General features: G+C 40.1%; 1 protein-coding gene across 2 annotated transcripts in view; it reads right to left on the bottom strand.

The window, feature by feature from the left end:
• FBXW4 (F-box and WD repeat domain containing 4) overlaps positions 1–14,608 on the bottom strand; it is a 112,610-nt gene that overhangs the window by 83,228 nt on the left and 14,774 nt on the right. For both annotated transcript variants that reach the window (XM_027851797.1, XM_027851798.1), the window contains exons 3-5: positions 11,916–12,101; positions 11,287–11,419; positions 4,428–4,522 (exon numbers count right to left, since the gene is read on the bottom strand). In XM_027851797.1, the coding sequence (XP_027707598.1) occupies positions 4,428–4,522; positions 11,287–11,419; positions 11,916–12,101 (414 nt within the window). The remainder of the gene's footprint in view (positions 1–4,427; positions 4,523–11,286; positions 11,420–11,915; positions 12,102–14,608) is intronic.

The following is a 14,608-nucleotide window of genomic DNA, read 5'->3' as shown; positions in this document are numbered from 1 at the left end:
CAAAGTATACATTGTATGTATTAAATATACAAACTTCCTTCGGCCCAATGCTGTCTAATCAGAATGAGAGCAAGGAGCCATGAAAAAAAGACAGAGTAATGTGGCCCACATGAGATTTCACTGTTTGCCTGCTCTCAGTCACTAGCACCCCAAATGGGGCTCAGACTTAGAAGATTATATTTCATACTCTGGGCAACTGAATGTATAAGACAGAAAAATAAAAGAACCCTTGGACAAGACATTAAAAAATAAAAGTTTCAGTTTTCAGTTTTTATTTAAATGATTTTAATTAAAAAAGTAAGGAGCCTAAAGACAGGAGCATCTTGAGTCACCCAAATATCCTAGACCTCTTCTAAATCCTCAACTAGGATGGCAATCAAAAGTAGCACAATCCTGGACACACAGAGGAAGGTTAAAAAATACCTGCTGATTACAATAATTAATTTGCTGAAATTAAATTAATTCTTATAATTCTAGAGGAATTATAAGCTTCCAGTGGTGAGGCTTATGGTGGGGGGAAGGGAAAGGAGAAGGTTAGTTTTTCTGAAGGAAAAGATTTCAGCAAATACAGTGACGGAGAGGAACTGTCATCTTCCTGTGGGTCTGCTTTCTGCTAGATTCCCTTTGCCTCATCATTCGTCAAGGAGAGAGAAAAGGAACCATCACATTAATGACACTGACAGACAACATTCAACAGGGAGAGGAGAGGGGAGGGAGAAGAGGAGGTGGCCAGCAAGGGCAAGAACAACAAAAAGAAAAGGAGAGAAGTTAGGAATGCTAGATACAAATAGCCACATAGACCCCAACCTGACAAATCCAAAGAAAACTACAGAAAAGTCATCCAAGGCATGACTAGGAAAGAGTAAGGTTGGAAGACAGTAACCTAGGGAGCCTGATGCATCTGCTAAAAACTAACTCCTCCTATCTGTGTAGGAAGCTAGACAAGATCACCACTTTTGTGTTTTCCAGCTTTAAATTCAATGCTTATAATTTTATGTACACACACACACACACACACACACACACACACACACACACAGATTCCAGATCTGTGATTTCACTGGTATAATAAGCTCCCAGTGAAGAAACAACCTCTTCCAAACAAATTAATAACTGCTCTACAACAAACAGTGTTGGAGAGTTGCCCAGGGCACTGAAAAGTTAAGTGACTTGCCCAGGTTCACACAGCTAGGATGTGTCAGAGGCAGAACTTGAACCCAGGTCTTCAAATCAGTTAATCAATCAGTGTTTACTATGGTTGAGGACTGTGCTACATGCTGGAAAAGTATCTAATACTCCATGATGACTCTCAATAATAAACACCTAGTGATTTTTTTTTAGTGCTTTTCAATTTTTATAACCTTCTTTTATACATTTTCTCATTTATCTTATCAATGACCTTATGAGGTAGGCTATGCAAAAATAGTATTCATTTTATGTATGAAGAAGTTGTCTTACATATATTTTAGCAATGTTCTTAATTTTAATTAATATTTTTACTGGTTACTTTTGCTTTTACATCTAATTCATTTCCACTGGCTCCTACTGAGTGAGACATCTCTTGTTAAAACAAAGATTAAAAAAGAAAGAGGAAAAAAGGAAGTTCGGTAAAACCAATGTTTAACATTATAGGTACCATCATCCTACAACATAGTCCCCCACCTCTGCAATGAAGGGAGGGAAATAATACATTCTCTCAACTCTTCTCCATGACCAAGCTTTGTCATTATAATTACACAACATTCTATTTGGTTTGGCTTAACGATTTTAAATGACTTACATACAACTAGATAGTGGTCAAACTGGGGCCAAAACCAAGTCTCCTGATTCCTCTGCTAAGAAAATTCAGAATGACAAATTTCACAGCACCTAAGGGCAGTCTCTTTAACAGCTGAGAAGTAAATTGCTAGAAATGAGAATGGTACCATCCAGGGCAAAGAAGACCCAGGGAAGTTTAGAGGAAGGTTCTTAGGAGATAAAGTAAGAAGGATTTGCTTCTGCGTAAGGATGAAAAGTTGAGTGTGACAGCAGGAAAAGAACAGAAATCCTTACTTCAATTCTTCAAGAATACCCTTATTTCATTAATATGGGACTCCATCCACCAAGACCAATAACTCCTCCATAAATGGTTTCACAGAAGTGCAGTGGCCAAAAAATTCATCACCTGGTGACTGGTACTTTAGTGCTGAACCTCTTCAAACCTAAAAAGGCAGGTCCTTAGATGACAGACATACAATCAGTCACGGGGCCTATACTCTACCTAACATGTCCTTCAAGAATCCATAATCACTCCTAATTGGGATGAAGCATTGGTGTAGAACTACAATGGAGGTGGAAATAAGACTCAGTGAATATTTGAAAGGGGTAATTGTAAAGAATTTCACATAGTCTGCAACTAGGCTATTATATGATGACCAAGATCCAATCTCAAACTCTCCCCAAAGAAAATTCAATAGGCTGTATGGGAAATCAGAAAAAGCCATTTCAAGAAACCATAAACCAGCTACAGCAAAGTCCTCTCCTCTTTTTCAAAGAAAAGAGACTTTTGAAATAAAAATCTACTAATAGGAGAAAATTATGATCCTAAAGATGGTCAGGATCAGGAAAAACGCACTGAACGAAACAAGGAGATTCTAGACTATCCAGAACAGAGCAGTGTGATGAGAAGCAATAAGACCAGGACAGATGACAAAGCTTTGACTATTGTAGTAAGTATGAACTGAGTATTTACCAAATAGTCCCTAACTAGGTCTTTTGCCAAGGTCAGACTTGAATTTGCTGGCCCAAACTGACATTCAGCCTATATTTGTCCCCTAATTGTGAGGGTAGTGCAATGCAACACAATTGTTCAGCAGCTACTATATTACACTCCAGTAGCAGGTAAAATCTTACCAGGTGGAATACTGAGATGTGTGTGTGCTTTTCTACATTCTTGTCCATGAAAACTAATCCCTCAGAATTAAATAGATATGGTGTGATATCTCCAGCCCTAAAGAGCCTCATCTGATCTCCCTGATCTGGTGTGAATTTTGACATATCAGAGAACCAGCAGCACTTGCTTTACCTCTCCTCCCCAATTCCTTGCAAGAAGTTAGCCAATAGAATCCTGAGATGAGCTAACTGGTTTGGGAAGAAGACAGTATTAAGGAGGACTGAAAGAGAACAGACATGGGTTGCCCATTTTAACCCTATGCTTCCACACTGGATCTTTTCCCTGTCTCCTGGTCTTTCCTTCTCTCTTTCTTAAGATTACCAGAATAATTTGTTCTAAAGATCGACAGGTTTATAGGTTAGCCGACACCTTCACTCTGTGGAATTTTAATTAACTTCTCCCATGTCAGTATGCTAAAGAATGGGGTCTCCATTCTCTGGGATCAGCAGTGTGTTTCAGTCCCTGCTATATCAGCCGTCAAATTGAAGAATTAATGACGTGGCTAATCGGTTCTAATTCTTGGAAAAAAAAATCTGAAAGGAAGCTGTGGAAAGTATCAGGAGGGAAGGTAAAGATTCTATAGAATGAAAAGGAGGAGGCTGGAGGGGGAAGGAGAGATTCATTCTTATAAAAAGAGTAACTCTAACCCAGGTTTAGAGAGTAGCAGTCTCTGTAGTCTTACCATCTATCACCTGGTGGGGGGTGGGAAGAGAAAGATGCTAGGTAAATATTATGACAGAGCAAGTGTGGAAGAGCTTGTGGTTCCTGCTGGGGAGAAGGGATACTGGGGGCCAACTCACCGAGCCCAGGGGGCCCTGGAAAGGGGGTGCTAAGGTGACAACAAAGCTCACCTGTTCAAAGGCTATGCTGAAGAGACTCGATTTCATCTAAGGGAAGAGACAAATCCAACAAAGATCTCAGCTTCAGAAGCTTAGGTCATTTAATGCTACAACTGCAGATGACCTTTACCCCTATAGACATATTCCAGGATTAGAACTCCAGAGGTCCTCTGCCCAGGGGGAAAAAACCCAAGACACACACTAGAGCCTCAATAGCTCATATCTTCCCTTTTCTATATCAACATTAGACTAGTACTTCAGACTGCTGAGACTAACAGAAAGATAGCTAGTGAATGCCACATTTCAAAGATATTGTCTTCCTGCTAAAATCTTAGAGACTTAGCAAGGTCCCCAAAGGAAAATTTGGCCTTCTAGTTATATCAGCATCTTTGCCTTGATGATCCAATCAAGAGATACTTGGAGAAGACAGTTCTCTGAAGGTCATCTTAACCCCAGATCAGTGTTTGGGATACTGATTCAGCCTAAAGCTACCTCCCATCAACCAGGAAGACTTTGAAACTCTCCAAGGAGAGCTGCTCAATGCAGCCTTGTAGATACAGACACAATTATCCCAACTTGCCTTTCTTACAGAAAAAAAAAAAAAACAGGACATAAGCCTCATAGGACAAGACTTTCCAAAAATGTGCAATGTTTACCTGAGTAAAGGACTGATGGCGATGGACCAGACTCGGTCTTCAGTCTGTATGGTGTGTAAGCACTGCCCCAGCTGGCTCGAGGATAGAGACCACACCTAAAAACATAAGAGAGTGACTGCTCTCACTGCCACTGCCTGGAATTAGGGTGAAGATATCAGAGAACAGGAAAACTACTGCAGGAGATTCTCTTGATACTCCAAAAACTTAGAACTCAGGACATGGAGGCCATCTCCAGTCATTCTGATCTATATTTTGCCGCTGGACCCAGAAGGCTCCAGAGGAGTGAGGCTGGTGACTTTGCACAGATCTGCCTCACTTAAATCCAATTCACTTGCAAGGCATGACATCACCTTCCTGATGTCATGGTCCTCTTCAGAGAAGGAAGGACAAACAACAACATCAATAACTTGGGACATAGGATGAAGATTGCCAATGTCCTTAACCAACCCCCAGCTTCAAGCACTCTTACCACAAAAGCCCCAACTCCCAAGCAAAGGCCCCAACCCCCAGGCAACGGCTATACTTTTGCCCCTATATTTCTACCAAACAAACCACACTTTCTAGACAGTCTGTTTATTGCCAGGATCTAAGCACCTCAATGATCTAAACTGAACTATGGTTCCAAACAGGTAGAAAGATGGTATTTACCATTCTTACTCTACCCAAAGTTTGTCAATTTCCCCTCTCCCACCCCTCACTATAATTTTAACTTACACTGAGAGAAAAATAAAAACAGACAAATAGAAGGACAGAAATAAAGACAGGCAGAATTCAAAGCTGGGAAGGTAGTTGTGTTGGTTGTTTATTTGTTGATAATGCCTAGGATTCAATGCTATTCATGTCAGCAGGGAATTTAGCACCTAGAGTCACCAAAAGCAACAGAGAAGCTTAACTCTTTTAAGATTCCATATCTCCCACAGGTTAAAAATATTGCTTGGAGCACACTATCTGGTCCCTATCAGCAAGGAATGTACATTAGCAGCTACTCTGAGCTTAACACTAATCAACACTCACAGAGCCCTCTCAGGATTCAATGCATTTAAAGGTTTCCCATTAAGCACAAGGCTACTCATCCCCAACCCCACCCCCCAATCTTAGAAACGATACACACAAGAACATAAGCTTCTACCCAAACAGAAAGGAAAACCACAAATGAACAGAGCTGTCCCCAGGCATCAGGCAAAAAGGAATCCCAAGGTAAGGAACATGAATCAAGTGACCTCTCAGCATCCCAAAAGGAGAATAAGCTAAGCTCAATCAGGACCTTAGATGAAAGAATATAAAGAAAACATTCTTTGAGGTTTGTGAGTAGAAGTGGTGATAGAGATGATCCTTGTCTTTTTAAGGTCACATAATATCTCTTCCATGCTAGGAAAGGAAAATATTTCTTAAAGAGATTTTTTTTAGGGGAAAGGGGAAGAGAGAGAGAGAGAGAGAGAGAGAGAGAGAGAGAGAGAGAGAGAGAGAGAGAGAGAGAGAGAGAGATCTAAACTAGGAAAGAAGAAACAATAAATACTATACACTGTACTTAATCATCCCTTCTCCACTCTGTGTCCTGACCAACTGATCTATCTACAATCACTCTCATTTCTGCAGTAACTAATTACTCTGTTCTCCATTTCAAGTAGATCCAATATTCAAAATGGAGCTGTACCTATTCCTATTACTTTTCTATGGGTGTGAAGGCTGTGCATTCAGCTTTGAAATGTCATTGCTTCAGTGATGTTAAACAGGATAACTACTACCAAAGGGAAATGTTCCCCCAAATAAAGAGCTCAAACTTATATGGAGATCCTCAAAGAGGTAGTATGGTACAGGTGAAAGAAGGAAACCAAATTCAAAATCCCAGGTCTGTCTCTTACTACCCATGTGACCTTGAATCATTTAATCTCTTTACAACTCAGTTTTCTTAGCTATCAAGTCAGGAAGTTCCACTGGATGGCCTCTAAAATCTCTTTCAGTTCTAAATCCACAACCCTATTGTTCTTTTTCAAATAACAGATGAAAAATGTCATCCATTTTACAAGTGCTTCAGTCACCCTTATTCATTCAATTCTCATCTTTTTCAATGAGATAAACAATAATGAGGAGAAATTATCATTGAGTAATAAATTTACAAGACTACAGGGGTAGGATTAGCCACCATAAAGAAAGTTAAAGTACTCCCCAATTTCTTAACAACTCCTTTAATCCAAGGAAGAGAGACCTGGATTACAAAAGTAACTCTTGATACCCTAGTACCACTTGTGAAAATGACCACAGAAAATGGCCCTTTCAATGTATTCTGAACTGCACCATCACCTAGGAATGTGAGCCTCATAATCTTTGGAGGATGGAAGATAAGACTACTACATCTCTAACACTTTCACCCTTGCCTAAGCTTGAAGAAGTAACCGCTTACTTAGCAGCACAAGTGGTCTGACTTTGTTCCTTGTAACACACAAATATCAGGGACCTCAACTTGACACATTCTCAGGATGGAACCTTCCCATGTTAGTGTATCTCAGCAAAAGAGTCAGCCCAAATTAATCAACAAATCTAAAATTGGGAAAGAAAAAAGGTCCCCCCTTTTTTCAAGTTTCAATTGCCAACAAAGGCATTACAGCAACCTGAAAGGATTTTTCCCTTCTCTCTTCTCCTATGAAAAAAATGTCCTTCCATAAAAAGGGTGAACTGCATTTTTGTAGGAACATCTCAGTAACCATAAAAATATCTCTAAGGTATTAGAAGCCTATTGGAGTGGTTGTAAAAGTAGAGATATTACCATGTGATAGATAGGTATACAGACAGATAAGACTGAGCATTTATTAAGCTCTTACTATGTGCCAGGCATTGTGCTAAGTAAGCACTGGGGATACAAAAACAAGAAAACAAGACTGCCCCTAAACTCAAGAAACTTACATTCTAATAGCAGAAGACATAACATGAAGAAGAACCGAAAAGTGGGAGGAAACGTGGGGAGGGAAAGAGAAGAGAATTCAAGCAATAAACATTAATTAAGCACCTACAATATGCCAGGCACTGTGCTAAGCACTAAGAAGGAAGAACAGTTTTTAAAAAAAGAGCAAGAAGGAATAAGGAGAGATGGAATCCATGAAATTCTGTTTACTCAGAAACTCTTGAGTAATTACAGAATGTCAGAGTTGGAAGGGACCTTTGAAGTAACTGAGTACAACCTATATCTGAACAAGACTCTCATCTTTAACATCACTGACCAGTAGTCATTTAACTTCTGTTTACAGACCTCCAATGGTAGTGGTAGTACAAGGGACCCACTAACCATCAAGGTAACTCATTCCATTTTAGGAAAGCTCTCATTATTGGTAAGTTTTTTTCTTTTATCAAGCTGAAATCTGCCTTTCTACAGTTTTCATCCATTACCAGTAGCTCTGCCATATATGGGTCTCAACATAAAGCTACAGTCCCTGTTCCACTGAATCTCTAACCATTCCTTTCCAGTACTGATTGCACCTTCTCTCTCACCTCCTGATACTCTAGATGTGGAGGAAAAGGAGATACACTCCTTGCTCCCTATGTGCTTAATAAATGCTTGCTTATTGACTGATTCCAAATTACTTGCAGATAGCTATCATGTCCTTCCTCCCAAAGTGTTCCCTTTTCTAGGTTAAATATTCCTAGTTACTTTAACATATCCTATTAAAACACAGTCTCCAGTCCTCTCTTCATTTTAGTCACCTTTCTATGGAGGTGCTTCAATTTGTCAAAGTAATTCCTAAAATGTAGCAACAACCAGACAAAACACCAAATAGTCAGCAGTCTGACTAGGGCAGAGGACAGTGGGAATGTAATTTCCCTTTTACTAGATACTATATCTCTATTAAAACAGGCTGATGGGGCAACTAGGTGGCACAGTAGATAGAACTCCAGTCTTGGAGTCAGGAGGACCTGAATTCAAATCTGGCCTCATGACACTTGACACTTACTAGCTGTGTGACCCTGGGCAAGTCACTTAACCCCAACTTCCTCACCAAAAAGAAAAACGAAAAACAAAACAAAACAGGCTGAGATAGCATTAGCTTTTTAATTGCCATATCACACTTGTTGATTCACGTTGAATTTAGATTTTATTAAGCCCCCAGCTATCTTTTGCAAACAAATGTTATTTAGTCATATCTCCTCCATCCTAAACTTAAGTCTTTAGATTAAAAACTATTCTATGGGACCAGTCATTCAACCAGTTCCAAATCCACATAAATGTATATATGTATACTGCACACATCTTTCCATCTTGTCTACATGTTCCAAGGCTAACATGGAACACTTTACCAACTGATTCAATGAAGCCAGATATCTTATGCTTATGGCATTCTCCAGGTCTAGCAATGTTATACAATGGAAAGACCATTAGACTCAGTCAGAAGATCTGGGTTTTACTCCCAGCTCTGCTATTTACTTTGTATGACTTGGTTAAATCACCTAATTTCTCTGGGCTTCAGTTTCTTCATTTATAAAATGAAGTGGATGGACTAGATGACCTCAAAGGTCCCGCCTAGCTCTAAAATTATGATCCTATGAAAACTGTCAAAAAAAGAAATGATATTAGTTTGGTAAGATCTGCTTGAGTTTTGGGGAAGGTAAGCATGAAGATAAGAAAAAGAGTCAAACCTAGAATACAGGGACCGGCAAAAGAACAAAAACAAAGAAGAGTCATTTGTCCCAGACTTGCATGAAATCTAAGCAACTAAAAGAGTGAGGGTATATGTGTGGTTGATGGATGAGACTGTGTAACACACTTTTAAAAACCTGAGCCGTAAAAAAATAAAAAAAAAACAAACAAACCTGAGCCATTAGTGTGTTTAACTCAATACTTTACATATGAAATAAGTTAGAATAAACTAAATGGACCTAGTTATTAAACATAACTAGTCAGTGTCCCCAAAACTTCTGCCTTCCATTGCAAAACTTAGTTGTACACAAACACATCACTATGCATATATTCTAAACCAGACCTGAGGTGTTAAACATGTAGCCCACAACACTCCCATGTAAGGCCTGAACCAGACTGAAATATAATTTGGAAACATTTAACAAAATAAATAAAATACAATCAAACATTGACAATATTAATACATGCTTTTCTAAGTTAATATGTGGCCCATAGGGATCCTTACACATATAGTTTAGTGGCCCCCATTTCCATTTCAGCTTGACACCACTGTTCAAGACTCCAGCATACACAGTAGGAGAAAGGAAAAACACTGAAAAAGAAGAAAATCTGCACATAGGGCTCCCAGGGTTTGATCTCTAGCAGAAGGATGATCCCTTTTAACACCCTGGTAGTAGCAGCTATGTTAAGAGGAAGGAATAGCAAAGCAGAGAGTAAGAGGCTATGCCTTCATTTCATTTTATATCCTCACAAGTTTTAATTTGGTTTGCTTTTTGACCAGCCTACTACATTGAAGCCAGTATTTCCATGGAAGTGTAGAAGGCAACAATGAATAAGCATGGGTCTGGATAACATTATGGGGTATGATTCCAGGGGCAGGTAGACAGTATCCATGATATACATTTTAATTAAAATTACTTGCTCATGGGGCAGCTAGGTGGCGTAGTGGATAGAGCACCTGCCCTGGATTCAGGAGGACCTGAGTTCAAATCCGACCTCAGACACATAACACTACCTGTGTGACCCTAGGCAAGTCACTTAACCCCATTACCTAGCCAAAAAAATAAAAAAAAGAGATAAAATTACTTGCTCATTATATGATTTCTCAAAGATCTTAGGCTTGTGCTTTTTTATGTGACTATCTTACAACATACAAAGTTTAAGAAAAGAGAAGATTACATAGATTACTGTATTTGCCTCCTTTCACTGATATTCCTAAATTCTGCAAATACCTACAGACAAGAACGGCTTTGTCTTTGAGTCCCCAATGCCTAAGACAATGCTGAGCATATAGGAAACCCTTAAAAATCCTTGTTGAATTGAAATGAACACCAGGAAGCATAGAGAATCAGAAAATTTACTATGTGAGGCAGCAACTTCTCTCTTCCCTAATCCATTCTGTTGTGTGTCTTGGAACCCTACTTGCTGACACAAACAAGCATCTTACCCTTGTTAGCACTATGGAGCCTACAGAGCTCTGAGAAGGAGACAAATAAAATCCTATTCTGCCTCCTCAACAATCAAGCAAATTGTTAGCAAAATTCCATTGGCAGGACTCAGAGGACAAACAATAAGCATAGATGCAGAAAGTTTAATGCAGAGAACCATTTCTCCATCCCTGGTGAATGGGAATCTATTTGGCCGGGAGCTGGGTATTCTCCTGACTAACCTCATCCCAAAGGTGTACTGAGAAGCTTGGTTATGTAGGAATATATAAAGACCTTCTCTAAATGTCTCTGTACCATCTATTAACCATATCATACAGAGAAAGTAGTAGTAATAATAATAACAACAACATTACCAACCTGACGACCTGTAAATAAGAAGATAAAAATTAGCCCACCCAAAAGAAAGTGAGTGGGAGAAGGAAAATTTAAAAAAACCTTCTGAGGTCAGAACTAAACCCACAATTTTGAGGAAATTCAATAAGAAAAAAACCTGGGCAGCCTGTCCTTTTTAAATTCACATCACATTTCAAGTGAGTGGCTACCTTCCCAACTACCATCGGCTCCTCTGCTGGGCCAGCTGGCTGGGACACAGCCTGGCATGACAAGTAGCATGCCAGGCACACATAAGTGAGCTCTTTATTGTACTCTCCACACTTTTAGCCAATCCTGAGACTCAAGGCTCCTTTCCACCTATTTCATACCTTGTTCGTTACATACACATACACACACACCCATCAGCAACCACAGGACTTAACAACCTGTAGGCAATAGAGAACCAACTCACCTTTGCTGTCCTATCCCTGGAGCCACTCACAATGACCCCCCCTTGACAGTCCACACAGTTCACCTCCTGTTCATGAGCTGAGAATTTGATGCTGAAGGTGCCATTGATCTTATGAAGACCAATCTTCCCATCTCTAAAAGAGAAATTGGGATATATCTTCACACACATATAACAGCCAATTATGCCTCCTGCATAAGGACAAGATGGCTGCACAACCACCCATGTAATCCAAGGGCCTGACCCTACTGAGCTTCAGGAGGACTGTTCACAGTAAAGTCCTTTACCTCTAGACATTTTCACCTATTCAGTATACTTGGGGTTTAGTGAGGCCAGGGCCAAATCAAATTAACCACTGCTCAGCACAAAGGATTACCCAAAGCTGCTCCATTTTGCATTCAAGACACCCCTTCCCTGCCCCTCTATCTTTTCACCATTAGCTACCTTGGATCAAGCCTCTCTAAAGAGCTCTGATCTGGGAAGAAGCCACTACTCTTTTCTCTGCGGTCTAAGGCTTAGGCCTTTCATGGTAGAAAGAAAAATTCCAAAAGCAGGCAAAAGGGCTTTTAAGTTAACCAAACACAGATCCCAGTGGTAGGAGGGACAAGGTTAGGAGTCAGGGGAGACCTTACCCTCCTCCACTGACAACATGTGAACTGGCCAGCACAAAACGGCACACATCCTCCTCATGACCAGAAAAAATGGCCAGGGGCCGGCGGTGTAAGCTGGAACCATCTGGGCAGAGCTGGTAGGCACGGATGTCTTCAGCTTGGGAGAGGTACAGACAGCCACCCTCTAGCTGCATCCAGGGCATCAGACTGCAGACATGGGAAGCAAGAAGATACGGATCACCAAGAATATCAACAAAAAAGCCAACTCTACCCCTTGGGAGAGACTAGAGTCTAGTCACTAGACAACCTCCACCCAGCAATGATCTATGGGGATCAGAGCCCTCATCTCTCTGGTAAATAACTACCTATCTAGGACAAATAGTAAAAAAAAAAAAAAAAACCAAACCCAGGGGAAGGCAAGTTGGTTGTTGTTTGTGATTGCCACTGTCTCCCAATAATACTCACTGAAAGTGTCATCCAGGATACTGCAATAGCTGAGTTTGGAGTATCACTGCCTTGAGCTTCACTATTCTACTCCATCTCTTTCTGACAAAATAGTCCTATAATTTTTTTTCTTTGTCTTTCCAAAAGAGAAGTTAAGAAGTTCTAGTGTTCTACATCCCCCCCGCAACTTCTTCAAAGTGGTAGTGGTGGAAGTTATCTTAGAGATATATGATGACTACCCTTCCTATACCCACACACTTGTTATTTTTATTTGTCTGTCCTTCATTTTCAAAGAAGACCAATGACATCATGGGGTAACATCTTGACTTTCTCATGAATTGGATTTAAGTGAGGCAGAGTTGCACAAAGTTGTCAGTCCTAATTCTCTCTTCCAGAGTCATTGAAGTCCAGTGGCAAGACAAAAGCTAGGACAACTGGAGATGGCCCAGGATGCAGTGGATGACCTTGGGTGTCTTTGATGTCTGACCAAGCTCTGAGTGCTCCATAGCACCTGCTTCAACTACCTATATGGCCTTTGGAAAAAATTGTTCTCATCTACCCATTCCAAGGTAAGGAAGTCTTCATGTGCTTGGGGTAGACATCCCCTTAACTCATCAATGGGTTGGAGGCTTGTATTCCTCAACCTAGTTTAGCCCATCTGCCAAGATAGTTTACTGGGGTATGGCCACTGCCTATGCTATAGCTTCTTGGAACCACAAGTGAGAGTTGGATGAAGGTGGACACCAAAGGCTGATGAGCAGCCCGGCTCTGCAAGTCCTTACACCAGAGGTGCTAGCTCTCCCTTAACATCTCATGCACCCTTCCCATCCCACCCCCAACATATGCTACTTTTAAGAGGCATCTTAAAATACCTGAATATACCATCAAATTTTTTTTTGCTATGTTGAGTAGTTTTCCTGAACTTTTTCTTCTTTTTTAAAAAATTCTTTATTATAAAGGATGATTCCCTAGGAAAGGATGGGGGGTGCGGAGGCAATGCAATGGGAAATATGGGTGATATAAAAACAAAAATACCAATAAATAATTATTTTTAAAAAGATATCAAGTTTCAAAAGCAAACTACATATCATTTTCTCTCAGACAGTATTCCAGTTCTGAATCACTACTTAGTACCCTGGAATTTTTACTAGAAAAGGGGATAGAAAGTTGGGGTTGGCAAATATTGGGAATTAGAAGAAAACTTCCAGTCAGATGAGTAAATTATTTCCAGGTTACTTTGTATCCTCTAACTCGAAGTACAAGTGCCCAGCTATGAGGTCTCTAGTCCCATGTCTTTTCCTATAAAGAACAATGAGAGCAGAAGGGAAGAAAGACAAGAGGGAAGAAGGTGCCACCAACAGACCCCTCCCTTTCCTCTTCCTATTGGAGTAAAGCTCCATTTGTCAGTGTAAAGTATAAACCCATTTAAGAAAGGATGCTAATGTACTGATTAGATAGCTAGATTCTCACTAGGGAGATAGATCTGCATTTCTGTATTAGTGGACAAGTGTGACAATAGAAAAAGACAGCTACAGAGCACTCTTCAACAGTGCAGAGGCTACAAAAAATAGTCAGTTCTCACAAAATGACTGATAAGACAAATCTACAAATAGTTAAAAGATTCTTTTTGAGGTCCTACAGGAGGAAGGATTAGAAGCTTCAGGTTAGCCCCATGATACTCAGCGAGCTGCTCTGGAAAAGAATATGGTCAGGCACTGAGAATATTCATTGGTGATGACTAAGCCCCACCAACCCACCACTGCTTATATCTTACCAGACACACTTCAGCAAGGTATCTAAATAGTGCCTAGCATATAGCAGGTGCTTAATAAAAGTTTGTCAATTGAGATAAATGTGCAAGAGCCTTAAAAGTCCTAGTGCTTTACAAGTCCTAAGTACAGAACAGAGACAGTGAGCTTTTCACCCTACTCATTAATACAATTGCCATGGGAATGAGAAAAAGTTCTGCAAATTGACTTGATGGGCCATTAAATGCAGCTTGGATGTCTACTCACGAGGTTTTTACAAGTGTTTGCATATATTACACCTAACATGTGTTAAGTACGTAGAGATATCCATATTTATACACATCATGATATATATTTGTGCCCAGTATCTCCTGTATAAATATGGGCTATCCACGTAGCTGAGAAGAGGATAAATGAGGGACCCAATAACCAGAAATTTAGAACAGCCTTGTAAATAACTACATACTTATACAGAATAAAAACAGGGTCCATGTCACATGAATAGTGAAGACTCCCAGGGAG

This window comes from Vombatus ursinus, unplaced genomic scaffold (genome assembly GCF_900497805.2).
Source record: "Vombatus ursinus unplaced genomic scaffold, bare-nosed wombat genome assembly UNPS02009205.1, whole genome shotgun sequence".
Taxonomy (NCBI): Eukaryota; Metazoa; Chordata; class Mammalia; order Diprotodontia; family Vombatidae; genus Vombatus; species Vombatus ursinus.
This window is presented reverse-complemented; position numbering and strand designations above follow the sequence as displayed.